This window comes from Vombatus ursinus, unplaced genomic scaffold, assembly GCF_900497805.2.
Source record: "Vombatus ursinus unplaced genomic scaffold, bare-nosed wombat genome assembly UNPS02014807.1, whole genome shotgun sequence".
NCBI classification, from domain to species: Eukaryota; Metazoa; Chordata; class Mammalia; order Diprotodontia; family Vombatidae; genus Vombatus; species Vombatus ursinus.
Window position 1 is genome coordinate 8,384,399 of NW_020954585.1, and position 26,770 is coordinate 8,411,168.

Genomic DNA, 26,770 nt, shown 5'->3' on the forward strand with positions numbered 1-26,770 from the left:
GCCATTCAGCTTATTTAATGAAAAATTTTACTCCTTTTATAAAATATTAATCCAATTGGTTCCAAGGGTTCTACTCAATCCTTGATAGATATTTTCTTCATCCCCAACATATGTCATCCCCGCTATATTTAAGATATTTAGGTTCTATAATATGGTTCAGTCTTAGGTTCACTCTACTCTAAGCCCTAAAGATCTGCTCCTGCTTCTTCTGAGCTCCCTCTGGAAAGAAAAAAAAAATCAAATACCCAGGAAGAATGTTTCACTTAGTCAATGCCAGGGGATATAAGCCAATAAACCAATTATGGAGAAAGAAAAGGAAGGAATGTTTTACCAGCAAAGAGGGCAACTAAAGTGGGGGACCTAGGCATTTCTGACAGAGTGTTGTATTTATTGTCTTGGTTATAGTTGATTATATTCTGATGGATCCACTGGAGAAAGAAAGACTCTTTATTGCCAGCATCCCCCACGTGTTTCCTCAAAGAATAATTCGAGCACCAGTGCCATGGAACAAAGAATATAAGGCTGCGAAGATGTGGAATGAAGAGCATCTCTTTATAGTGAATCCCATGATGCTGATCCTGAATGAGTTGTGGTTTTCAGAGTAAGACACCCATTCATTACATAGCTATTATGTGTCTACCAAGTGCTAAACACAGGAAAAAGTAGTGATGGGAGTCAGATTATAAGGAGTGTAGAAAGAAATGGGCAGGGAGTGAAGTGGAAGCAGCAAGTATAAACAGTATTTGATATCATTTTTATAACTGATAGGAGACTGGTTTAGAGAACTTTCTCAATCATTGCAGATCACCTCCTGCCACAATTTGTAATCTTGGAGATCTTCCTTGGTTGCTAAGGGATTAAGAGATTTACCAGGGGTCACACAGCCAACATGTAGGTAGGGACAGACAGGACTTGAGCCCAGATCTTACTGACTCCCAGTTGGTCTTTCTATTATACTGCTGCATGGAACATTTTTTTAAACGGATTTCAACTAACATTTATTAAGTACCTTCTATGTGCCAGGCATTGTGCTAAACCCTGGGGATACAAATAAGAAAAAGAAAAACAATCCTTTCCCTCAAGGAGCTTACAGTTGAATGACAATCACACAGATTCAGTTGTATAAGCTTCTACAGCAACATTTTAAAATGAAATTAATATTAAGCATTGATTAAAGTTGCATTTCATAGCATTTGAGCAGAGCACTGATCATCTTGACCAAACCCCTCATTTTATAGATGTGGAAGTAGAAGCCCTAGAATTACCCAACACCCCACAGTCTATAAATGGCAGAACCAGGATCAGGCCTCTTTATTTTTATTTATTTTTTAAATTTTAATTAATTTATTTTGAATTATCAACAATCACTTCCATAAGCTTTTGAATTTTTAATTTTTCTCCCCCTCCTTCTCCATCTTCCTCCCCAAGACAGTGTGCAATCTAATATAGGCTATGCACATACATTCCTACTAAACATATTTACATATTAGTGATGTTGTAAGTAAGAATTAGAACTAATAAGAAGAACCACCAGAAAGAGGAAACAAAACACAACAGAAGAAAAAAATAGCAAATAGTATGCTTCGATCTGCATTCCAACTCCATAGTTCTTTCTTTGGATGTGGATAGCATTTTCCATCATGAGTCCTTTGGAGATGTCTTAGATCCTTGTATTGCTGAGAAGGGTTAAGTCTATCAATATTAGTCATCACACAATGTGGCTGTTACTGTGTACAACGTTCTCTTGGTTCTGCTCACTTCACTCAGCATCAGATCATACAAGTCTTTCCAGGTTTTTCTGAAGTCAGCCTGTTCATCATTTCTTATAGCACAATAGTATTCCATCACATTCATATATCACAATTTGTTCAGCCATTCCCTAACTGATGGGCATCCTCTCAATTTCCAATTCTTCACGACTACAAAAAGAGCTGTTATGAATATTTTTGTACATGTGGGTCCTTTTCCCATTTGTATGATCTCTCTGGGATACAGCCCTAGGAGTGCTATTGCTGGGTCAAAGGGTTTGCACATTTTTATAGCCCTTTGGGCATAGTTTCAAATTGCTCTCCAAAATGGTTGAATCATTTCACAACTCCACCAACAATGCATTAGTGTGGAACATTTATTAACACCTTAAAGTTTTCAAATCAATTTACATTTGTACCTTCCAAGGGAGTTAAGGCAAGTCTTGTTATTTACATTTTATAGATGAGGAACATGAGGCTCAGAAAGGGAGAGAAATAGGATCATAGCTTGAGGGAGTAATAGGGTCATCAAAGGTTGATAGTGGAAGACCTATGCATGTTTGAGGGCAAAGAAGAAAGATCCAATGGGAGGACAGAGGTTGAAAAGAGAGGGAATAATAATGGTGATGATGATGATAATGATAACTAGCATTTATAGAGTGCTTACTATGGGCCAGGCACTGTACTAAGCACTTTACAATTATTATGTCATTTGATAACAACCCTGGGAGGTAGGTGTTATCATTATTCCTATTCTACAGATGAGGAAACTGAGGCAAACAGGTATTAAATGACTTGCCCAAGATCACATAGCTAGTAAGTATCTGAGGTCAGACTTGACCTTGGGTCTTCCTGACCTCAGGCCCAACACTCTATTCACTGTACCACCTAGCTGCCTAGAGTATATGTGTTTGAGAAAGATCCCTCAGAAGTCAGGGGGGCATAAAACCTGTAGAGCTGGTATCGGGATTAACTTTAGAGAGAATTCCTCAGGGACCAGAGAGAAGAATGACTGGATAGTAATATGTTGGGATATATGACATAATGGACAGTAATGTGTTGAGATGATGAGAGGGGTAATGAAGAAGATAAAGCTGAATAGCTTTAATCTATACTAGACATTGAGTATATAAAGACAAAAATTAATCCCTGCCCTTAAGGAGCTTACATTCTATCAAAAGAGAATGTACGTGTGTGTGTGTGTGTGTGTGTGTGTGTGTGTGTGTGTAAGGATATACCACAAAATGCAAGGTAATACAGATAATCCTCAGATGATAAGTCTCTCTGAACTTAGCAAGGCTGATCCTTGGACAAATATGCTCCCTACCTTTTGATAGAGAGATGAAGGATCAAGAGTGCAGAATGAGACATTTTTTTTGGACATGGCCAATGTGGAAATTTTTTTTATTTACTATGCATTGCGTGATGAGTTTTGTTTTTCTATTCTTCTCACTTGGGAGGAAACAGATTTTTTTGCTGATTGAAACAAAGTATTTTTAAATAAGAAATATATATGCATATATAATTAACATTAAAGTTCCTCATAAATAATCATTAATCATAAGTCCCATTTAATGAAAAACTGGGAAAACTTTTTATTTGTGATCTATAAATTTGATTTAATAATATTTAATATTAATTTTAAAATAATATTTACTTATAATTATAATATTTATAATAATAATAATAATTTAACTTACACAGGTTTTCCAAAAAACTCTCTCTTACAGATTTTGTAACATCAGGTTTGTTCGAACAGCAGAATTGCTTGCAGGACCATTGCCACTATTACCCAATGAGTTTTTCAAAGTCATTAAACAGCACTGCATTGAAGCTCGTCAAGTTCTTCTTGACAGGTCAATATTATGTCTAAATGGTGATATTAATGAGACGGAAGCAATTGGAATTAAAATTGAGAACCAGCTGAAGTTTAAACTGGTCCTCAATGCTGAACAGCAAAATCTTAGCCTCTCTTTATACTTACATTGATTGACCCTCACATTCATCATCCTCACTCTTGCACTTCTCATTGCTTCCCCCCTTCCTGTGTTTTTCCTTCCAACTATTCCTTTGCTTTCACAAAGGTTCTTTCTCCTGGAGCCTCTCCCATCATCTGTTCCCTATTATAGCACCTACTTCCCATCACTGACTTTCAAACTTTTGAGTCCTTTCTTGGTGATGTGGAAGATTTTAACATTCTTGTATTTTGGCCACCCAGCTGATTAACTTCAACATCCTAAGGACAGGGAGGTTTCCAGTGTTTAAGACAATTCATTTTTAGCCATTATAAGAATACATATGTAGCTGCATCCAGAACCAAGGAAAATACCATCCACTGAATAGCAGGAAGAGTTTAGGCAATGATTTCCCTGGAAAATTAGCATTCGGGGCATGTATTGGGTGGGGATGAGAGCTTGAAGTAAAGGAGGGCAATGTTTCACCTTTAATTCTACTTTCTCTCTTTCTGAGCAGGAAGCCCTATTTCAGTTTCTTTTTTTTTCAATCAGTCAATAAACCTTTATTAAGCACCGACTATATGTCAGGTACTATGCTAAGCACTGGGGATGCCAAGAAAGGTTAAAAGACAGTCCCTGATCTTTAGAATCTCACAGCCTAATGGGAGGGACAACATGGGAATAATTATGCACAAACAAGTTATATATAGGATACATTAGATATAATCAATGGAGGGAAGACACTAGAATTGAGAGAAATTGAGAAAGCCTTCATGTAAAAACTGGGATTTTAGCTGGAACTTGAAGGAAGCTTAGGAAGAGAGGAGAAAGAGATGGGAAGGGAGAGCATTTCAGACATGGGGGGCAGCCAGAGAGAATGCCCTGAGCTGAGAGATGAAGTGTCTTGTTTGAGGAACAGCCAGGAGGTCAGTGTCACTGGACCGAAGAGTAAAAGGAAGGTGAAGTGGTATAACGTATAATATCTAATGGTTAAGAAGAAAAGAAATTTACATTTCTTATTAAGTGTATTTTACCAAATAGTCCTGGCCATATGGGTGATACCATAGGAAAAGTATCTTTTCAATGCTTATCTCATTTATTTTCTTGGGAAAGGGGAAATGGGTAAAGTTGGTCAGAAGGTTCAATTCAAAAACATTTCTCACGTGTCCACTATGCACCTGAGAGAAGCATTGATGAGGTGTATAGAAAGCTGGCTGTAAAGCAGCTCCCTGCAGACCACGTATTGACTTAGAAAACCACATATTAACATTATCTGTATTCTATTGTATTTTTATTTATTTTATTAAATATTTCCCAATTACATTTTAATGTGGTTCCTTTGCACTGGGGAGCGTTGTAGTCTGCAAATGCAGGTGCAGGCAGCATATTTGATGCCTTTGTTCTAGGTTACTCTCTAAGACAGTAAGAGAAGGTCCCTGCATTGATAGCCAGAGTTCTCTCACCTAGGTGTTCCCTATACCAATGAAATCAGAGGCTCAGTGCCTATCCATGGGTAGACACAAGGCAGTAAGGATTATGAAGATGAGAACAAAATAGAGTCTCTGTCCTTTAAAGAACTGCATTCTACTGGTGGGAGGCAGCATGTATACAAATAAGCAAATACATCTTTCCAGCTCCTGGAGGTCCTCGAGATGTGTTCACATCTTCTGCATCTGTTGTATTCTCCACAGTACCTACCATTAATGATAGTAATAATAATTAAATTGTGAATTTCAAAAAAGTAAAGAATATTAACAACTGAGGGGTTGATGAAAGGCCTCTAGTAGGAGATAGCACCCAAGCCGAGTCTTGAAGAAACTGAGATAGTTGATTGATGACGCTATTTTAGTGGGAAAGGGGTCCACCTACTCTATTCGATTCCCTAGGATCCCCTCACCCATCTTCCTTGACAGAAGAGTTGGCCGAGAGTGAGAAAGGTCCCCAGAGCTCAAATACCTATCTGACCCCAGGCTGCCTTTTGTCCTTGCAGGTGGATTCCCACCTGTGCCCAGCATTTTATCTCACAGAAGGATCATTGGCTTCGTTTTGCTCCCAAGAGTGACTTTGAATCCTCTCGAATTATTGAGGAGTATTTTGCTTCAGTGGCTTCCTTCATGTCCCTGCAGCTCCGGGAGTTAGTGATTAATTCACTGAAGGATCTTGTCGAGTTTTTTATGATTCACAAGGTATAAGTGGACAGTGAGCTAATCTTTTGGATATGATAAAAGTAGTAAGAACATCATTATATGATAGGTGTATAATTTTTGTATTTAGAAAATTTCGTTGGTACCTCTGGTTTGGGGGGGTTCCTTTCACCCCCCACCATGCACACACACACACACACACAATCCTCCCTTGTAATAAAGATTTAAAGAAATAATTAAGCAAAACTGGCTGACAAAGCAACCATACATCATTTTGTGCCTGTAATTACCCTCCCCCCACCTCTCTCTTGAGAGGAGGAACGTATTCCGTTCCCTGGATCCAAGATTGCTCATTGCAATGAATCTGCCTTTTAGTAAAATGTCCATTTTTGTTATTGTAGTCATCATGGAAGTTTTTCTTTTGCTTCTTTTTTCTTTACCCTGCATCAATTCCTACAAATCTTCCTGTGTGTATATACGTATACACGTGTGCATGTATACACATACACATACATGTATGCATACCTATACATATATACCTATACATATTTGTATGCATGCATACATACATGTATATTTATATGCTGGTAGGGGAGTCTGAATCTACAATTTCATTAGTGTGTGGGACTCCTGGAAACTTGCTCTGCTAATGCACATCAGCAACTCCTTTACAATGTACTATGTCCAGGACCTTGAGCAGTCAAATGATTTGCTCATGGCCACACAACCAGTTTGTTTCAGAGGCAAGATGTAAGCTCGGGTCTTCTTGAGTCCTAGGCTAGCCCTCTGACCACTGTACTGTGCTATATCTTTATAATTTTTTATTGCACAAAAATATTATATTATATTCACACACTTCAACTTATTTAAAATGTTTTCTTTTATGTGTAGCTAATACATGAAGAAGATCTGGGTCTAAACAAAAAGCAAATTTAAAAACTAATTATTTACTTTCAAAAGCATTTCACAATAGCAATTTTAAAAATAGCAAGCACTCCTGCTACTTTTAAAATAACAATTTTATTTACAATAATCCAGTTTATACATACAACCTTTTAGGAACCGTTGCATAAAGCAAAATAAGTCTCTACAACATAGTGACCCTCATCAATTCTGATCATAAGTGGATGTGTGGGGCATACTGGAGTTTTAAACTGGACTTTGAAGTATACATTTAGGTAGTGCAGTAGATATAGTGCTGTGCCTGAAGTCAGGAAGACTGAGTTCAAATCCTGTCTTAGATGCTTATTGGCCATGTGACTAGGAGCAAGTTACTTAACCACTATCAGCCTCAGTTTCCTCAACTCCAAAATGAACCTACCTCCCAGGGTGGTTGTGAGGATCAAATAAATAATTTTTGTAAAATGCTTTGCAAATCTTAAAGTGCTATATGTTAGCTATTATTATTTAAATTAAAATCACAGAGGTCAATCAAGCAATTAATCAAACAATCAGTAAGCATTTATCCAGCCCCTAATATATGTTAAGCATTGTGTTAGGTACAAAAGAAAAAAAGAAAAAAAAACAAACAGTTTGACCGCACAAGGGGAGAGCATTGGTTCTAGGCTTGGACACCCAGGTTCAAATCCCATCCTTAATGCTTACTATCTGTGTGACATGGGGCAAGTCACTTAATCTCCTTGATTCTCATCTATAAAATGAAGGGATTGGTGTAGGTGGTTTGGGAGGTCCCTTCCAACTCTAGATCTAACAGGTGGTTAATTAGTACTTCAGAGAAGTCTATGGAAACCAGCATTTCTGATCCTTCCCTAAGTAAGACCAAGGTTACTGAAACTCATTTGCAATCCACTGACTCATTTAAAATGCCCTTAAAATAAACTCTGAAGATTTTTTTTCTGAACCAAATATACTTGAATTGGATTATTAGAATTGGCTGCAGATGATTCTGAAAAGAATGGAGGCAACTGGAAAGTACTTGTTAATATAAAAGGCTCAGCAGCAGATTTAGAGATTTCTCTAAATCTGACTATTTCATAAGGACTTTTCAACTGCCACATAGAAGCATGGTAGGAATATTGTAATATAGTAGTTCATCAATAAGTATAACTTTTATTAAGTGGCATGTTGGAGTAATTGGCAACCTTCTTCCCCTTTCCTCCAAAAAATCATTTACAAAGTTTTTACTGTGCAGTGTCTTGAGACTGGCCATGAGACTTATAACTTGTCATGCCAGTGTGAATTTCCTGCCTGAACTGAGGCAATCACCTCCTTATTGGGTTCCCACACCAACTTCAAGAAGCATAGGCCAATAGTTACTATTCTCTTGGCCTTAATTCCAGAATTTCTCACTTTCTAACTACTATTCCTTTTTTTTTCTCCTTTGAGGATGGGAATGATTTTGATCCTCCTTATCAAGAGATGGAGTTTTTCATCCCTCAGGTAATCCTCATAAAACTCAAAGTGGAAGAACCAATGATTATCTTTGATCCACCTTTTAAGGAATGCTGGGATTTAATCTACAGCTGCTTCATGGAAATCATTAAGAACTCTGAAAATATTCCTAAGGTACAGTGTGACTCATAGATAGGGGACTGGGATATTTAGGACATATGCCAACCAAGATGAAAGACTTGGAACATAAGAGAATCTAAAAAATATCCATTATAATGCACCAAGGGATGTTTAGTGGGAGCACATAGTTGTACTATATAAGGTCACCTTCTAATGCCCAAGGCTGATTTAAGGAAATTAGAAAGGAAGTTAGAAATGCTCTGAGAAATAATCTCTCAGAGCAATTCTAACTTCCTTTAATTACCCATTATGGATATATTCTTCATGAATTGAAGTCTTTCTTAAACTAATATATGCTTTTGGTCTATGCTAAATCTTATAAATTAAGAGATTGTGTATAGATTATAGATCTAAAGTGAGAAGGGACCTTTTAGGCCATCTAGTCCAACATCCTCATTTTACAGATTATGAAACTGAGGCTCAGAGGGTTTAGGTGTCTTGTTAGAGTCAAATAACTTCTAAGTGTCAGAAGTAGGACTTAAACCCAGGTCTTCCTGACTCCAATTCTAACACTCTATCCACTACTTCTTGCTTATGTGCTTTATTTTGTAAAGTGGTAGAAGAAGTCCTTTGCCTTCCTAGACCAAAAATTCTGAACTTCCTCCTTTTAGTAAAAATCTATGACTACTGTTTCCCTCATTGCCCTGTTCTTTCCTGTTAGCTGTTGGTCCTGTAAGCAGACTCAAAATGATGTGACCAGACAGTAAGAGCCTGGAAACCATACCCAATGACAATTAATTGGAGGAGCAGGGGATGTTTAATTTGGGGAAGGGAAGTTTAGTAGAGATGTGAAAACTGTCTTTAAATACGCTTCCACCCAGCTACTTTTCCTATGATCAGAGTTGATGAGGGTCAATTTGTAGTAGAATATATCTCAGCTACAAGGAATGGGTACCATCATAGATCCTCTGGTGGGAGACATTGTTTATGCCATTGATCAGAGCTCTTAACATCTTACAAAGTTTCCTTTACCTTATTGTTGTTCTTACATAAACTCTTTTCCTGGTTCTGCTCACTTCATTCTACATTAGCTCACATTACCCAGGATTCTTTAAAATTGTCTCAATTTATCAAATAGGTCAATAATTTTCCATTGCATTAATATACCACATTGTTTAGTCATTTTCCAATGGATGGGAACCCTTAGACTCTACTCCTTTTCCTTTTTCCCTTTTCAATTCCTTAATCCCCTTAGATTCTACTTATTTTCTTCTTTTCCTTTTTATCCCACCCTCAACAGGTAAAAACTCCATTAGATTCTTTTCCCCCTTTTTAATTCCACCCTCCTTCTTTTGAGAGAAGGAAATTTGTCTTGCTTGCAAATATTTTCCTTCTCTTAAAAACTCATCTCTACTTGTTTTCCTGTTGAGTTGCACCAAATCATTTATTTGTGCATGTATTCAATCCTGCTTTGTCTGTTTCAGAGACTTAAGAGTAAGGTTTGTTTGATGCACCTTCCTTTTACCTCTTCCTCCATGTTTATTAGATGAGATGGGGTGCATCTTCTTATGTGCCTCAATTATTAAATAGCAAGTTCTACCCCTTCTTCCCACACAAATGTATTCCTTTTACCTTCCATTCTCTTGCCTCTCTTAAAGCCCTCAAAACAGAACCTATCCATCCTTAGGTCCTCTGCTTTTCTTATTTATCTCCCCTGATACTCATGGAATAAATACATCACGGATCTGAAAGGTCACTTTTTTCTTCTTCTCTTATTAAAATGTTAGCACCACAACTAATGATTCTTAGATTATCTCTCAACCTGTTTTTCAGGGTAATTTTTTTAAATGTTAGATAATGTACATTTTCTTCAACTTTTTCAGTCTTTGATTTTGTTCTAATATTTTCTGCTGTCTTGTGTAGTCATTGATTTCTGTTTGGTCTATCCTAGTTTTAAGGAGTCAATTTTTTGTTAAAGTTTACTACTTTCTCTTCTATTCTATTTATTCTCCTTCCAATTCTTTCTCTAGAATATTTATTTTATTTTTATCTGTTTCAGTTCTTCTAAATATTCATGTAGTCCTTGTAAAAAAAAAATCCATTTTTCCCCCCTGAGTCTCAGGTTACAGTAGTTATTGAGTTACATTCTCTCTTTGTACTGAATTTTGGAGCATCTCTAGATCTAAAATAATTTTTTACACTGGTTACTGTTTTCTTTGGTTTGATGAAGGGCTTTGTTCTAGGGCTGGGCTCCACTCCAACTCTTAGGCTGGGTAGTCATTTCTGCTTGGTCTTACCCTGGATCACCTGGATTCTTGCATTGACTTCTATCTCTGGAGGTCAGGCCTCCCTGGATGCTTGAAGTTCAGAGTGCTAGCATCTCAGAACAGAGTGTTAGAGATTTTTTAGCTCCTAGGCACATGTATTATCTTGGTCTAAATGCTACCATGCATGCTGCCATGCTGCACTGGTCACTGATGCTCCCAGGGACATCTAGTTTCTCCTATACCCTCTCCCTGAGAATTTTGATACTCCTCTCAGGTTTTCTCTTGAAAGTCCCACACTTTTCCTGCCTCCTGAACAGAACCCAACTGGATATTTCAACCTGGATATCCTATAAGAGTATATCAAACTCAACGTGGCTAAAATAAAATTCATTATCTATTAACTTGACTACAAGCATCTCCATTCATCTCTGGTCATGTTGCTAGGCTGCTGGCCTGTTTGTCTGTGCTGGTTTTGAGAGTGGCCCCCTTTCCTATTTCCCTGGGTTTCTGGTTTACTTTATTTTTTTTTTTAATTTTTATTTATTTATTTTGGCTAAACAGTGGGGTTAAGTGACTTGCCCCAGGGTCACACAGCTAGTAAGTGTCAAGCATCTGAGGCCGGATTTGACCTCAGGTCCTCCTGACTCCAGGGCGGGGTGTTCTATCCACTGCGCTACCTAGCTGCCCCTCTGGTTTACTTTTTGTGCATCTCAAAGGTATAAGTAGTTATTTCTTATAGTTTCTCATTGGATTTCTTCATTCTTGATGAAGTCAGTCTAGAAAGATAGTTTAGAGATGAATTGGGAAGGGTTTTAAATTCCAAACAAAAGAGTTTATATTTTATCCTAAAGAAACATTGAAGCTTCCTAAGCAGGGAAATGACATAGTCAGACATAGGCTCCAGTAATATCAATTTGGCATCTGGTTGGAAGATGGTTTGGGGAGGGGAGAAACTGAAGGCGGAGAGACTAATTAGAAGGCCATTGCAGTAATTACTGACCGTAAATTCAGGAGACTGATGAAGATGCATCTACTCACCTCCTGACAGAGAGGAGATAAGACTTGAGATGCAGAATGAGATACACATTTTTTGACATGGCCAATGTGGGAATTTGTTTTGTTTGACTATGCATATTTGTTACAAAGGTTTTGTTCTAATTTTCTTTTTTTTCCTGCCAGTGGTAGGAGGAGGGAAAGAAAATAAATGCTTGTTAATTAAAAAATAAAATAAATATTTTGTTTTTTTAAAATGAAGTCTATTACTATAGTTCAGGAAAAAAGTAAGAAGAACCTGAAATAGAATGTTAATTACATGAGTAGAAAGAAGGGGGCAGAAGCAAGAGATGTCATGGAGATAGAATTGACAACACTTAGCAACTAATTGAATTGGATAAAGAGAGTAAGGGAGATTAAAGAATGCAGACTGACTCCAAGGTTGTGACTCTAAGTGACTGAAAGAATAGTGATACCCTTTAACAGAAATAGCAAAGTCAGGAAAAGGAGTGGGTTCAGGGATAATGAATTCTGTTTCAGACATATTGAGTTTGAGATGCCTATAGGACATCTATGTTAAGATGTCCAGCAGGAAACTAGTAATATTGGACCTCAAGAGAAAAATGAGGGCTTAATAGATTCAGAAGTCAGTTGCTGAAGCTCATAATTGAACCCATGGGAGCTGATCATCAAGGGAAAGTTTAGAAAGAACAGAGAACAGGGACCAAAACAGAACCCTGGGTGTGATATACAAATACACACACACACATACATGCACACACACAGAGTTCATATAAACTATCTAGCAACAACTCCTTCATCTTGTACTTGTGAAGATGATTTTTTTTGGACTCAAGTTCAAAGAACTTTACATTTATTCCTATTAAATTTTGTCTTGTTAGATTTGTCCAAAGATCTAGCTTTTTGAAATCTTTTTTGAATATTGATTCTGCATCCATAATAACATTTCCACTTTGTGTCATCCGCAAATATAAGAATTTCATTTATACCTTTAAGTTTTTGGTAGAAATATTGAATAGCATTGTATGAAAGACAGGGCATTCCAGGTTGTCACTGGACCATTAAATGACCCCACTTTAGGTCTGGTCACTCAACCAGTTCTTAGTTCACCAAACTGTATTATCATCTAACACAATTCTTTCCATTTTGTCCAAAAGGATATTATGAGATACTTTGTCAAATGCTCTTCTGGCATTCAGAAGTACTATGTTCATGGCATTCCCTTGACATAAAAGTCAAATAACCCTGTCAAAAAAGAAAATTGCATTAGTTAGGCATGAAATGTTCTTGATGGAGCTAGACTGCTATTAGTGATCACCACCTCCTTTTCTAAATGCTCAGAAGCCATCTCTTTCATGATATTCCATATTTTTGTCAGGAATTGAAATGAAGCTTTCTGATCTATAATCTAAACATTCTAGCTTCTTTCCTTTTTTGAAAATTAGGTCAATACGTTTAGGATTTCCTTCTGTCTCTTCAAATTCATTCATTCTTTCTTTCTTTCTTTCTTTTTTTCCTTTGAAGTATTTCTAATCTTTTAAGAAGTACTACTTTCTTCTTGATAACATGGTGTAAGGTCTGAAATTCCCCTGGCTAAAGAACCCTGTGCCTCCTCCATAACTGTGAGGTGTTCTTTTTGATACCAAAGAGGCTAAGAATCTCCAGATTGATTATAGGTAGCAGTTTAATCAATTATTATGAATACTTACAAAACAAGGGCAATCTGGGGCAGCTGCCAGACAGTTCAGTGAATCCCGGCTAAAGAATCCCCCAAAATCTCCATGGTAATTATAGAAAACAAACAAAAGGAGGAGGAGCTAGAGAGTGCATCACTACTGATTGGTGGATATTTTTGGTTTTCTGCTTAGTAATGAGCTTGGGAGTTAAGCCAATATTATGCCCAAATATGTTTGTGTACTGATGATGTCACATATGGGTCATGATATTCTTGTTATGGCTTTCATATGGCTTGGTATCTTAAGTTATAACTCAGTGTCTAAGTTATGATTCAGTATTTAAGTTATGATTTTTAACAGGTCACCATGTCCAGGCTTCCACCTTTCACAGAGTTTAAGTTTTATGGCTTTTCACTTATTATTGTATTTTATGGCTTTTCTCTAATTGGGACCCCACACGTGGAGAGTAGGGAGATACTCCTCCACACATTTTACCAAATCCTTCTCTAATTAGGGAGGACAACTTGTATTTTGTTCATTCACAGAAGTTATCAGGCACTGGAATAAACACAAACATAATGTACTCATTGCATGTTATTGCAAAATTCCCTTTTCTCTTCATACTTGCTTAGAAGCAATATTCTGAGTTTTGGCATTCTTATTGGTGGAAACCAAAGTGGTGACCTGTCATTGAAAACAAGCTGTTTGACCCTTAGTGTCAACTGAATGAGGATTTATCCTTTAGGAGGCTTCCAGTAATTTTTTGGAGTTTTCTCAGCCTATTCTTTCAATATGGTGATAGTTTGTTCAGCGAGAGTTGTTTTATAATTAACAGATTTCTGCCAAATCATGGATGTGACTCCAACCCACAGATTCCTGGATTGGCTTTGGAGTTATTTTAAGGGGTCTGTGAATTTGCCAAGCATTGCCATTTTCATCTTTATGTAATCTGTATCCTAGAACCCAGTCTCTAGGCTTTCATGGACCAGGTTCAATCTTAGAGAGTTGCCTTTCAAATAATATTTCTTTGTCTTATTTTGCCCCCACCAAGAATTTCCTCTGGGAAACTTAGAATATGGCTCATGTTCATATTTCCCTTATATAAGTAAAAGGCCCCCAGGTCCTGTGTAGGCACTAAAGATAACAATGTACATCAGATTCAAGATAGCTTTTATTTTACTGTACTAGAAATGCAAAATATCCCAAAGAACTCATATTAGTCCATAAAAAGTCCATAAAATTCCCTTCCTCTTTCTCAGAAGTCCCATCTTCTACCTCAGGGACCTAGACAGATAGACAGGTAGATTATATTATATTAAGCATTTATTAAACACTTAGTGTATACTAGGGACTGTGCTAAGCTCCAGGAATACAACAAACAAAAAAGACAGTCCCTACCCTCAAGGAGCTTGCATTCTAAAGGAGGAAGACAATACATAAAAGGGAACTAGAAGCTGGGGAGGGGAAGGGTCTCCTTATAGAGGCAAGGACATGGAAAAAGTCCAGAGTTAGAAGTAGATCTGGGAGAGAAGTGAACATGGGTTGGCCTGGCCACCTCTGGAAGTGGTGGACCTGGCCAGGTACTTACTACTTAGAGGGGAGGACCACAGGAGTGGAAGCATCTGGAGAGAGCTGCTAGACAGGAGGTGGAAAAGTCTGGAAAGTCAAGAGGGAAAGTCTCCAGCCTTATAGTACTACTATTAAAAAATAGTAGTTCCCTGGCATTATTTTCCCAGGAGGAAAATAAACTTGGAGTTACTATGCAGTCAACTCCATTTCCCAAATAACTTACAGAAGTAGCAGAGGAGAAAGTCCAGATTTTCGCTCCTTCAAATTATAGCTCAGTTTTTAGCTTTCTCCAACTGTAGAGCAATAAGTTCATTCTATTTTCTCTAAGAGGCTGGCCAGGACCAGAGTCTTAATGAGATATAAATGTATAACAAGTTTCAAAGCCTAGGATATGCCCTTAAGCCTAACAACAATGGTCATATCTGTCCCAACAAGGGAGATGCAAAAAAAGTCCCAAGTAATGGATACCTTCCTACAATCTAATCAAGACCAGGCTCTTCTGATCATCCTCTAAGTTCATTGAGCCACAATAAAATATTTGATGGGAATAATGGATTTTGTGTCCATGATGTTTCATTTGTTCCTTTTAATAAGAATTTATTTTCTTGCCTTTCTGGGATAAAATATGACCTTTCTTTTACTGTTGTAACTAATATATAAATTCATTTAAAATATTGGTTGCTTTTTGTCATTATAGATATTTACTAATATCATAACTACAGTCGTATTGGAGAAGTGGGGCTCTGCCAAAGGAGTCCTTTAAAAGGAAGAGTCCTTAAAAAGTCCAGAAACTATTGCAGAAATGCAAATAGAAACTTCCTCCAGCTGTTGTCTGTGGGGAAAATCTTGAGTAGAAATACAACTTCTAGAAATTTCTTACCTTTTTCTCTTCTCTCTTTTCCTGTTATTTCACTTCTTGGGGACATCGCTATTTCCCAATAAAATACAAACTCCTCAACCTGACATTCAAGGCCTTCTATGATTTGCCTGCAAGCTACCTCTCCAGCCTTAGCCCATACTACTTCTTTCACATACTTTTTGTTTTTTTTTTTCCCCTGGGCAAACTAGAAGCTCAAGTATTAACTCTCCCAGAGAGTCTGACTGGTTTATCCTCACTCAAAGCAAAGTTCGAAGTAATCTCTTCTTGCTTGCATCTCTCATAGCACCTTGTTTGGATTTCTCCCATGCATTTTATCACATTCTAATTTATAGTGATTATTTTATACCTATCTTATCTTCAATAGTAGATTATAAATTTTTCTTATAGGGTAGGGACTTCATTTTATTTATCCTTGTCTAACCTGCAAAGTAGGCCTTTAATAAATGTCTATTGAGTGAATGTTTATTGGATTAACGTTGTGCAAGGTAAGCCATTCCTTCCACATAAGCAACTCAGGTCAGTTATCTATCATTCACAATTTTGCTGTTTGATTCTTAGATCACCATATAGGAATGTTATTTTCCCACTGAATCAAAAAGGTTTAATAATGTCTTTCCATTATACCACAAAATGTAGTGGCCTTATTTCAAAGTTCAGATTCTCCCCAGGTCAAACAATGTCTCCTAAAATAAAGGATAGCCTGATAAAATCTGCATAATTAAGTTCTAACATGGTGCCCATATGAAGTAATGCCACTCTTTTATCTTGCAAACATTTTCCTAGAACATATCTTCCAGTTTCTAGGATGTTAGACTGTTGCCTCCCACATGTACCCTCAGACACTTCCTAGCCTTGTGACCCTAGGCAAGTCAATTAACCTCTGCCTGCCTCAGTTTCCTCAAATCTAGAATGGAGATAATAATACTACCTACCTCCCAAGGTTGTTGTGAGGATTAAAAGAGGTAATATTTGTAAACTGCTTAGCACAGTGCCTGGCACATAGTAAGTGCTATATAAATGTTAGTTATTATTATTATTACCTCCCAAGGTTATTGTGAGGATCAAATAAGATAATATTTGTAATGTGCGCATAGTAGGCACTATTATAATAAATGTTTGTTCCCTTCTTTCCTTCCCCTTTGTCCACAGTCAGCTACTGGGTTTGACCTAATTTTGTTTAGGGAAGATTTCTTTCAAGGAAGGTTGGTGGTCTGGCCACTTCTAAAATGATTTTTAAAAAAATGCAGAAATCATTCCTAGAGGGTCAGTGCATTATAGGAGATAACATTTCGAAGTGAGGATTACTTCCCTTTCTCTGTGAAAACACAGTCCCATTTATGCTCTTTAGGTAGAAGTAAACCTTTTCCCAGAGCTCCAAGGAGATAATCTGACTCTTGGGACTGTCTGCTCAGATGAAATGTTAGTTTCTGACTTTGTGAAGCAAACAGAAGAGGTTTTTGAAAAAAACCAAGTAGGCCCCAGAAAGTAAGTTGGCTTGATCTTGAATCCTATAACCTAGTTTGGATGCATTCTACTTATCAAAGAATTTATTTTTGCTAATTTTTGTTGGTTTCTTTCTCTTTTTTTTTTGAGGGTGGGTAGTCTTGGTTGGGATTAAATCACTGCTGACCTTGAGGTGTGTGCATGTTGATTGTGTGTCTGTTCCTTTGTTCTTCAACCTGGAAGATATTTAGATGTATACCAAAAATACAGCAATCTGTTGGACGGCACTGCAAAACAAGATGTCACATCTTTTCTCTCAAAAGTCCATGACCTTGATGATTTCGTGGAGGTAAGACCTTACTTTACCTTGCATTTTAATAACACCAACCCCAGTGGACCCAGCAATAAATATTTTGTAGTACCTACCAAATGATCAGCACTTGGCTTGTTATTCCCAGAGGACCCGCTAAGCCATGGAATGCTTCCTCTTCCCCACAGTACATTGACAGGATGAAGAAATTGAAAGGAGAAATTGCATCCATGCACATCACAGTACCTTTGGCCCTGTTTTGCCTTGATGCTTTGGCACTAAATGAGAATCTCTGTGATCGGACCAAAGCGCTTAAACAACAGCTGATTCAATTCCAAGTTGATGAAAATCGAGAGCAGAATACCAAGTACCGTTTTTATTCTTTGTAGAAAAATTATTGTGAAGATTTGTACAGATGGATCAATTAGGAGTGAGGGGCAGGGGGAATGATGTGACCAGGGCATCTAGGTGGCTCAGTGGCTAAAGTGCTAGGCTTATAGTCCTGATGACCTGAGTTCAAATCCAACCTCAAACACATTAGTTTTGTGACTTTGGACAAGTCACTTCACCTTTATTTGTCCTCAGTTTCCTCATCTGTAAAATAAGGATAACAATAGCACCTGCCTCCCAGAGTTTTTGTGAGGATCAAAATGAGATAATTATACAGTGCCTGGCACACAGTAAACGCCATATAAATATTAGTTATTATTACTCATTTTGGACTTAGAGTTCTTATGGCTTCTGCCTCCATGTCAAGATATCAAGGAAACTCAAAGTTCCAGGTTAAAGCTTACACGTAAGGGAAGAATGTAACGAGATTTTCTATTTTGAATAGGGAAAGGGAGAAGGAAAAATGGAAAGAATTCCATGTCAGCTAGATGGTAGAATGAATAAAGTGCTGGACTTGGCGTCAGAAAGACCTGAGTTCAAATCCTTCCTCAGATACTGGCTACCTATATGACTCTGGGCAAGTCATTTAACTTCTCTGTGACTCAGTGTCTTCATCTATAAAATGAGGGAACTCAATTCAGTGGCCTTTAGGGTCCATTCTAATTCTATAGTCCTTTCCTTTACCCAAATTACCCACTTTGGTGTTGGTCTGTATTTTTTTTTTAAGGCAATCAGGCTTAAGCTACTTGTCCACGGCCACACAGCTAGTAAGTGTCTGAGGTCAAATTTGAACTCAAGTCCTCATGACCCCAAGGTTGGCATTCTATCCATTGTGCCTTCTAGTTTCCCCTAGCAATGTTTTCAAAGGAAGCCCAAGTTGTGTTTTGGGTTGAACTTTCCCTGGATAAAGACTTTTCAAATCATTTAGTGATGCATAGCATTTAGGAAACTGGGTTCTCACATATGTTTTCTCCTGTGCAGGGTGACACCTAGTAGGATTGAAGAACTAACCAGGAGAGTGATGTCATACAATCTGTCTGGCATATTTATTTTTAGTGGAGAATAATCCAAATTTAACAAGCCATTGTGTATTTGTGATTCACTTCATTTAGGCTCAGAGAACAGGCTCAGATTCTCACCTTATATAACCCTGCCAAAACTCTTACAGGACTGGTCTTTACTTTATTAGTTTGGGCTGTTTTTGATGTCTTCTCCAGAAGTGTTCTAATGCCATCTTCTTGTTCCCTATTAGGATTGTAAATGCCTCTGAGGTAGGAAGCTAAGATTGTGTGTGTGTGTGTGTGTATGTGTGTGTGTGTGTGTGTGTGTGTGTGTGTGTGTGTGAGTTGTTGTTGTTGTTTTTGTATCTCCATTCAATGTCTAATGTCCATGATGTTAGTCATTGACCTCGATTACTTGGAAAGGATTGGACTCTGGAATTTTCCTTTTCTTACTGGCTTGGTTGTAAAGATAGTCCTGATGGCTGCTGTTTGCATAAAGTGAGGCGTTATGGAAGTTGGGCTCACAGTCTACTCTACAGAGGAAACAAGGGTGGGGAAGAGGGAAATATGGAATCCGACGGGATGCATTGTTCCGAGGGTTTAAATGCAAAGCAGTTAAGTGAAACAATTTCATAGTATCAGAGACCCCAAGTAGGCACACTATCAGTGCAGAAAACGCTTGATGATTTCTGTTTGGCTCAATCAATTACGTTTATGATAAGCTTCCTTTCAGTAACAAACATTCAGACTATAAACCTCTAAGAGGTTAGGCAATGCGATGAAGTGGGTAAAGAGCCTTTGACATATCCTGGATCTGTCAGCTTGGACGAGTCACTTGGTTTCCTAGCGATCAGCTGAGCTGATATTTGCAAAGTGCTTAGCACAGAGCCTGGCATACAAGAGGTACTTAATAAAAGCTCCTTCATTTCCCTCCCCACCTCAGTGCTTCAGGCAGCTCTTTAACTGTATTTGCTGTAGAAGAGGTATTGATATGATTTGGTGGAGAGAATCTTTTATCATGAGTGCCCTAACTCAAAGAAATCACCTCTGGGGGGAAAATAAATAAATCCTCTAAAGAATGGAGACAGAACAGTGTATTTATTCCCCAGCAGAATAAATAGATCTTCAATCATATTTTTAGTAGCTGCTGCTAGTGACCCTGCTCTCTGCTTTCTCCTTTCTAGCCTCTGCAACCAGTACAGCATGATAGCAGACAAAGTCAGCGAGATCCCTGCCAACACCGAGGACCTGGTGTTTCTCACGGCATTCTTAAAGAAGGCCAGTGACGTCACTGTGTTCAATCTCAGGAGGCAGATCTCCGATGCTGCTTGGAGGCTGGAGTTCCTAATGAACTATGCTGATCTTCCCAGTAGGTCCAATCAATACCTAACATATTTTTTTAAAAGGGTTAGAGAGCCCATGGCTGAATCATAGCAGAGATGCCTTTTGTCAAACCTATACTGGGGAGTCTAACTCAATCCATACCACCCAAACAGAACTGAGCCCCACTGAAATCAAAGGGAAGTCCCAGCGAACAGTAGAAAATGGAGACTGTGCAGCCAATGATAGTCATGTGTGATATGATATCATGATATGATAGTCATCACCACATAACAGGTTAGGTGATTCACTGCTCTGGTTCTCAGTTCCTTTATCTTGCAATAGATTTGTTGTTCAGTCATTTTCAGTCATGTTTGACTCTCTGTGTCCCCATCTGGGGCTTTCTTGGCAAAGATACTGGAATGTTTTACCATTTCTTTCTCCAGCTCATTTTACAGATGAAGAAATTGAGGCAAACAGTGACTTGCCCAGGGTCACATAGCTAGGAAGTGCCTGAAGCTGTATTTGAACTCAGGAAGATGTCTTCCCGACTCCAGGCCCAGTACTCTAACCACCTAGCAGCAGTTAAGAAACATCAATTAAGCACCTGGTATGTGCCAGGCACTGTGCTAATCAATGGGAATTCAAAGAAAGCTTTAAAAAAAAAACAACAAAAAAACAAAAAAATAGTCCTCGAATTCAAGGAGTTCCCAGTCTAATGGAAGAGACGACATGCAAACAGCTATGTACAAACAAGATACATACAGGATAAATTGGAGATAATCACCAGATGGAAGGCACTAGCATTAAGTAGGAACAGGAAAGGTTTCTGAAAAAAGGTGGAATTTTTGGTGGGATTTGAAGGAATCCAGAGTGACAGTTCTCAACCTTTTTGGTTTGGAGGACCTCTTGACATTCTTAAAAATTATTGTACCCCAAAGAGTTTTTTATGTGGGTTATATCTATTGATGTTTACCATGTTAGACATTGAAATGAATTACTTTTTAAATTTTAATTTATTAATTCATTGAAAAATAATAAATCCATTTTGGATTACCTTAAATATTTTATAAAAAATAATTATTTTCCTGAACAAAAAAAATTAGTGAGAAGAGTGGCATTGTTTTACATATTTTTGCAAATCTCTTTAATAGGCATAATAGAAGACAGCTGGATTCTCAATCTGCTTCTGCACTCATTCTGTTACAATATGGTGTTTTGGTTGAAATCTATGAAGAGAATCCAGCCTCAAACAGATATGTAGTTGGAAAAGGAGAGAGTATTTTATTAGGCAAATAATGTCTTAATGTTTTTATGAAAATAGTTTTGACCTCTCAGTAATCCCCAGAAAGGGTCTGGGGACCACCAGGGTCCCTATACCACACTAACCAGTGCTATAGGGCTGGTCAAATCCTGCCCAATATCTATTTTTATACAGCAAACTAGGATGTTTTTTATATTTTTAAATAAAGTTTACTGTATTTAAAAATGTAAACAAAAAACAAAAAAACAAGCAGTCCTGGCTGTCAGGCCATACAAAAACAAGCAGCTGCCCAGATTTGGCCTTTTGGCAATAGTTTGCTGACTCTGCATTAGAGGATGGGACGTGGAATCAGGAAGACTTGGGTTTAAAACCTGATTCACATGCTTATTGACTGTGTGATCCCAGACAAGGTTTTTAAACTTTCAGCTTCAGTTTCCTTATCTATAAAATGGGCTTACTAGTAGTAAATACCTCACAGAAAATTAAACAAAATCAAATGGGTAGAATGCTTTGCAAATCTTAAAGCCCCATAAAAATGCTAGTTGTTATTGTTTTTGTTGTTTTACTATTACTGTCATTTTGGTCCAGACCTGTGATTTCACTGGTTTAAAGACCCCTATGAGGCAACTTCTTCTACCAGTGCAGAACAGAATTATCAGGTAGGTGGTGTAGTGGATAGAGGGCTCTGGAATCGGGAAATGCCAATTTCAAATCCAGCTTCAGACACTTACTAGCTCTGTGACCTTTGGCAAATCATTTTTTTGCTGTTTGCCTTTTCCTCATCTATAATATGGGGATAATAATAGCACCTACTTCCCAGGGTTGTTGTGAGGAATCAAATGAGATAATAATGTAAATTTATAGTACATAGTGCTATATAACTGTTAGCTATCATTATTATTATTATTATTACCTGAAATACTGGAAGGCTAAGAAACTAGGTAAGTCCCTTAATTTTTGTGCTTCAAGTACATATATATACTTGAATATATGTATACTTGAATACATACATATATATGTGTGTGTATATATATATATATACACACATACCTATCTATATACACATCTTTCTCTATAATCTATGTGTATATATATGTATGTGTACACATGTATACACATGTGCATATTTGCATGTCTGTGTGCCTTGTGTGTACATATACATATATACTTATGTTTACTGTGTTCTGTTTCTGACATGTATGCACATGTGTGTGTATATGTCAGAGATAAGACTTGAACTTATATCTTCCTGATGCCAGGGCCAGCTCTTTATTCACTATACCACATGGCCTTTCATGATCATTATTGCTATCACCAAATATCATCATCAACACCATCACCATCATCCTAGGCCTAATGTTCTATAACTCTTAGCTATTAAACCAAAAGGGAAGAAAACTGAAGATTCAAATGAATATTTTTCTTTTCTTTTCTTTCCCTGGCTACACCACTGGGACCAGAGTGGGTGTGGGAAGTAGAGGGAGAATTAAAGTCACTTCCAGAGCAGGTGTTCTTTATGCCATGGAATGGGTCATTCTTATTATTATTATTATTTTTTTGCTTAGGCAGTTGGGGTTAAGTGACTTGCCCAGGGTCACACAGCTAGTAAGTGTCAAGTGTTTGGTCTGAGGCCGGATTTGAACTCAGGTCGTCCTGACATCAGGGCCAGAACTCTATCCATTGTATCACCTACCTGCCCCAGAAAGGACTATAGAGATCATTTTGTCATTCAGTCAACAAGCATTTAATAATTCTAGGTAATGTCTGTCTACCTCGGGACAAGCATTTCTGCCTATGCCTCCAGATTTCATGGCAATGCCTATGGGAAAGGGCATGTCCAGGGTTTCGCATATAAATGAACACACATCAGCCATCCTCCCTAATCTCTCCCCCTCATCATCATTTCTACTTCTTCCACTTAGTCCAAAATTGGAACCAGCAGTGAGGAAACCCAGGACATTGTAACTCACATCCTTATATCTTTGTAATGTGTGCACACATGGTGGCTTACTGTTTGAGAAACAAGGTCCTCAAGAATATTTCTTGTCTATGAAATTATGCAACTGCAAAAGTGGTGGTATTGAACTCAAATAGAAATGGGTCCCTGTGGGCGTCATATTGACTTAGAAAACAACAAATTAACATTATCTATATTGTATGGTATCTTTATTTATTTTGTTAAATATTTACCAGTTACATTTTTATCTGGTTCAGGAGTTTTGCTGGTTCCTTGTGCTGGCTATGCGATGCTTCTGTTCTAAGGTATCACTAAGAAAAGAGGCCTGCATTTGGGGTTAGAGGACCAGGGTCCTCGGACAAGTCACTTCAACACTGGGCCTCATTTTCCTCACCTATAAAATGAGGGTTAGATAACATCTGAAGTCCCTGCCACTCTTAATTCAATGATTCTATGTTCTACTTTTCTCACCTGTTAAATAGAATATAGCCCAGGAGCTTGATGTGATGATCTTTGTCAAAATGAGAACAGTGGATACACCCTTTGGAGTTTGTTCTGAAATGCTAACCCACCTGATTGCCTCATTAGTTCCTTGCAATGACTTCTTATTCTATTGCATTTATTAGCTATAGTTCTATTGAGGGGCAGGATGGTACAGCAGATGAAGAACTTAGCCTTGGAGTCACGAAAATTTGGCTTCAAGTCTCACCTCTGACATAGTGGCTGTGTGACCTTGGACAAGTCACAGCCTCTCAGTGTGCGCAAATAGAAATGTATCCCTGTGGAGAGGCATATTGACTTAGAAAACCACAAATCAACGTCATCTATGTTGTATTGTGTTTTTAGGGCAGCTAGGTGGTGCAGAGGTTAGAGGGTCTGGCCTGGAGTCAGGAAGACTCATCTTCCTAAGTTCAAATGTGGCCTTAGACACTTACTAGCTGTGTGACCCCGGCCAAGTCACTTAACCCTGTTTGCCTCAGTTTCTTTGTCTTTAAAATGAGCTGGAGGAAGAAATGGCAAATCAATCCAGTATCTTTGCAAGAAAAACACAAATGGGGTCACGAAGAGTTGGACATGACTGAAAAAACGACTCAACAATAAAATTGTATTTTTATTCTATTAAATATTTCCCAAGCATGTTTTAATGTGGGTTGGACCACACTTAGGAGTTTTGCTGTCAACTTGCAGTCCTCCCACTCTGAGTTTGACACCTTTACTCAATTTGTAAGACTATAAGTTCACACACACACACACACACACACACACACACAGAGCTATTAAAGTTTAAAATTGTACCAAGACTTTTGGGCACTGTGTATGTGGGGGGGGGTGTGTGTGTGTATTCAGTTTCTGACTTCGTGGGACTTAAATTCTTGGAGTGTATATATATATATATGTCTTTGTATCTGTGTTTTGCAGCTGAGGATATAAAGTTGAACAGTACCTTGTTCCTCTGGCCTGATCAGATCGAGGAAATCTTTGAAAACAGCCGAACTTTGCTATTCACCAAGAGGGAACAGGCAGAGATGAACCTAATTAAAAGGTACTTGTATGGCCGAAGGAAATGCCTTGGAAATTGAGACCTTTCCTGCTTTTGCTTGCTGGTGTCAGAAAGAGGCTCTGTTCTCCCTACTCCTAACCTCCCCCGGGACTTGGTTCTCCATTTTATTTTCCTCTCTCATTTTATTTTCCTGTCTCATGGAGTTTTGAGACGTCAAGGACTGGCGACAATGAACAAAGTGGGAATTTCTTTTTTTCCTTGATATCAGGTCAACTCACTATCAATCAATTAACTAGTATTTATTAATTAGACACCTGCTATGTGAGAGGTACTGGGGAATACAAAGAAGACAAAAATGAAAAAAGTCCCTGCCCTGTAGGAATTTATAGTCCAAGGGGAGACAAGATACACCCATAGAGGCTATGGTGTGGTGTGCTGTGCTGGAGCCAGCTCCAACAGGCTGCTTGAAGCTGATAAATATTTATTGTGAGTATTTACACCTCAGAAATCAGCAAATGCTACAAATCAGGGCTAGATTTGTTGTTTTGTTAATTGCCTAGAACTTAAAGTGATGGAGAAAATGTTAATAATGCACATTAAAAATGTGTCCTGGAAAGCCAGTTATTAAACATCAATAGCACACTACTGCACATAAGTATATGGGTCATGTACAGTGGTTACCATGTCAGTGCTTTTCTCATAGCCTTAAAAAAGAAACTCTTGGTTGTACGTAGCAAGGAAGGTAGTTCTATGAACAATAATTGAATCACTAGCTTCAGGAGGAAGTATCCTTTCCCCTCCCACCCCCCACCCCTAGATACTAGGGTAGGAAGACAGTGTGGTATGGAAATAGGACAGACTGAAAGGGAAACAGGACTGATTATGGAGTTGGAAGAGCTGGGTTCAAATCCTGTCTCTACTATGAGCTCTTAATCTGGGGTCTGTGAACTTAGAAAAAATATTTTTATAACTATATTGTAACATAATTGGTTTCTTTTATTATTCCATCTATTTTATGCATTTAAAAACATTATTCTGAGGAGTCCGTAGGCTTCAAAGGGGTCCAGATAAAAGAGTTAAGTGCTTCCGTTCTAACAGCTTCCTAGTAGCCTGTGAGACTTTAGGTAAGTCATTTACCCTTCCTGGGTCTCAGTTTCTTCATCTGTAAAATGAGAGGGTTAGACTAGATGGCCTCTGAGATTCCTTCTAGCTAGCTAAGAGAAAACCTTGGAAAACACAGTAAATAGAAGACGAAGGAATTGCTTGATTCTGCAGTGGATTCAGAAACTTGTGCCAAAATCGGTCTTATTCATTCAACAAGTAGTTATTAAGGACCTTTTGACAACGAGGTGGCACAAGTGGATAGAATGCCAGCCCTGGCATCAGGAGGAATGGAGTTCAAATTTGACCTCAGACACTTCTTAGCTGTGTGACCCCGAGCAAATTGCTTACCCCCGTTTGCCTCAGTTTCCTAATCTGTAAAAATGAGATGGAGAAGGAAATGACAAAACCACTCCAATATCTTTGCCATGAAAACCCCAAATGGGGTCCAGAAGAGTTGTGACGACTGAAAAACAATGGAACAACAACGATTAACTTACATGTTCCCGATGTTGTTCTAGGAACTATGATGGTGAAGCCAAAAGAACTTACACATGAGGAGGTTATGATTGATACAGGTGAAAAATTAAATACCATCCCCAGGTATCTCATGAGAGTCGTTGTCTTTAACTTACAATTCCCAGACTAAGGAAAGGCCAGCTAACCAACAAGTTGGCTGAAATTGGGCAGCACTGAGGAGAGATATAGACCCACCTATGAGGGGCTCGGGGCAGCAAGAAGCCGTATAGGCTATGTGA

The 26,770-nt window shown here is 38.1% G+C and overlaps 1 protein-coding gene across 1 annotated transcript in view; it reads left to right on the forward strand.

The window, feature by feature from the left end:
- The window catches only part of LOC114052003 (dynein heavy chain 3, axonemal-like), a 176,229-nt gene that overhangs the window by 17,052 nt on the left and 132,407 nt on the right, over positions 1–26,770 (forward strand). Inside the window, exons 7-15 of the mRNA XM_027874411.1 lie at positions 406–601; positions 3,479–3,604; positions 5,694–5,889; positions 8,194–8,373; positions 17,074–17,210; positions 17,412–17,517; positions 17,667–17,845; positions 20,054–20,238; positions 24,830–24,953. Of these exons, the coding sequence (XP_027730212.1) occupies positions 406–601; positions 3,479–3,604; positions 5,694–5,889; positions 8,194–8,373; positions 17,074–17,210; positions 17,412–17,517; positions 17,667–17,845; positions 20,054–20,238; positions 24,830–24,953 (1,429 nt within the window). The remainder of the gene's footprint in view (positions 1–405; positions 602–3,478; positions 3,605–5,693; positions 5,890–8,193; positions 8,374–17,073; positions 17,211–17,411; positions 17,518–17,666; positions 17,846–20,053; positions 20,239–24,829; positions 24,954–26,770) is intronic.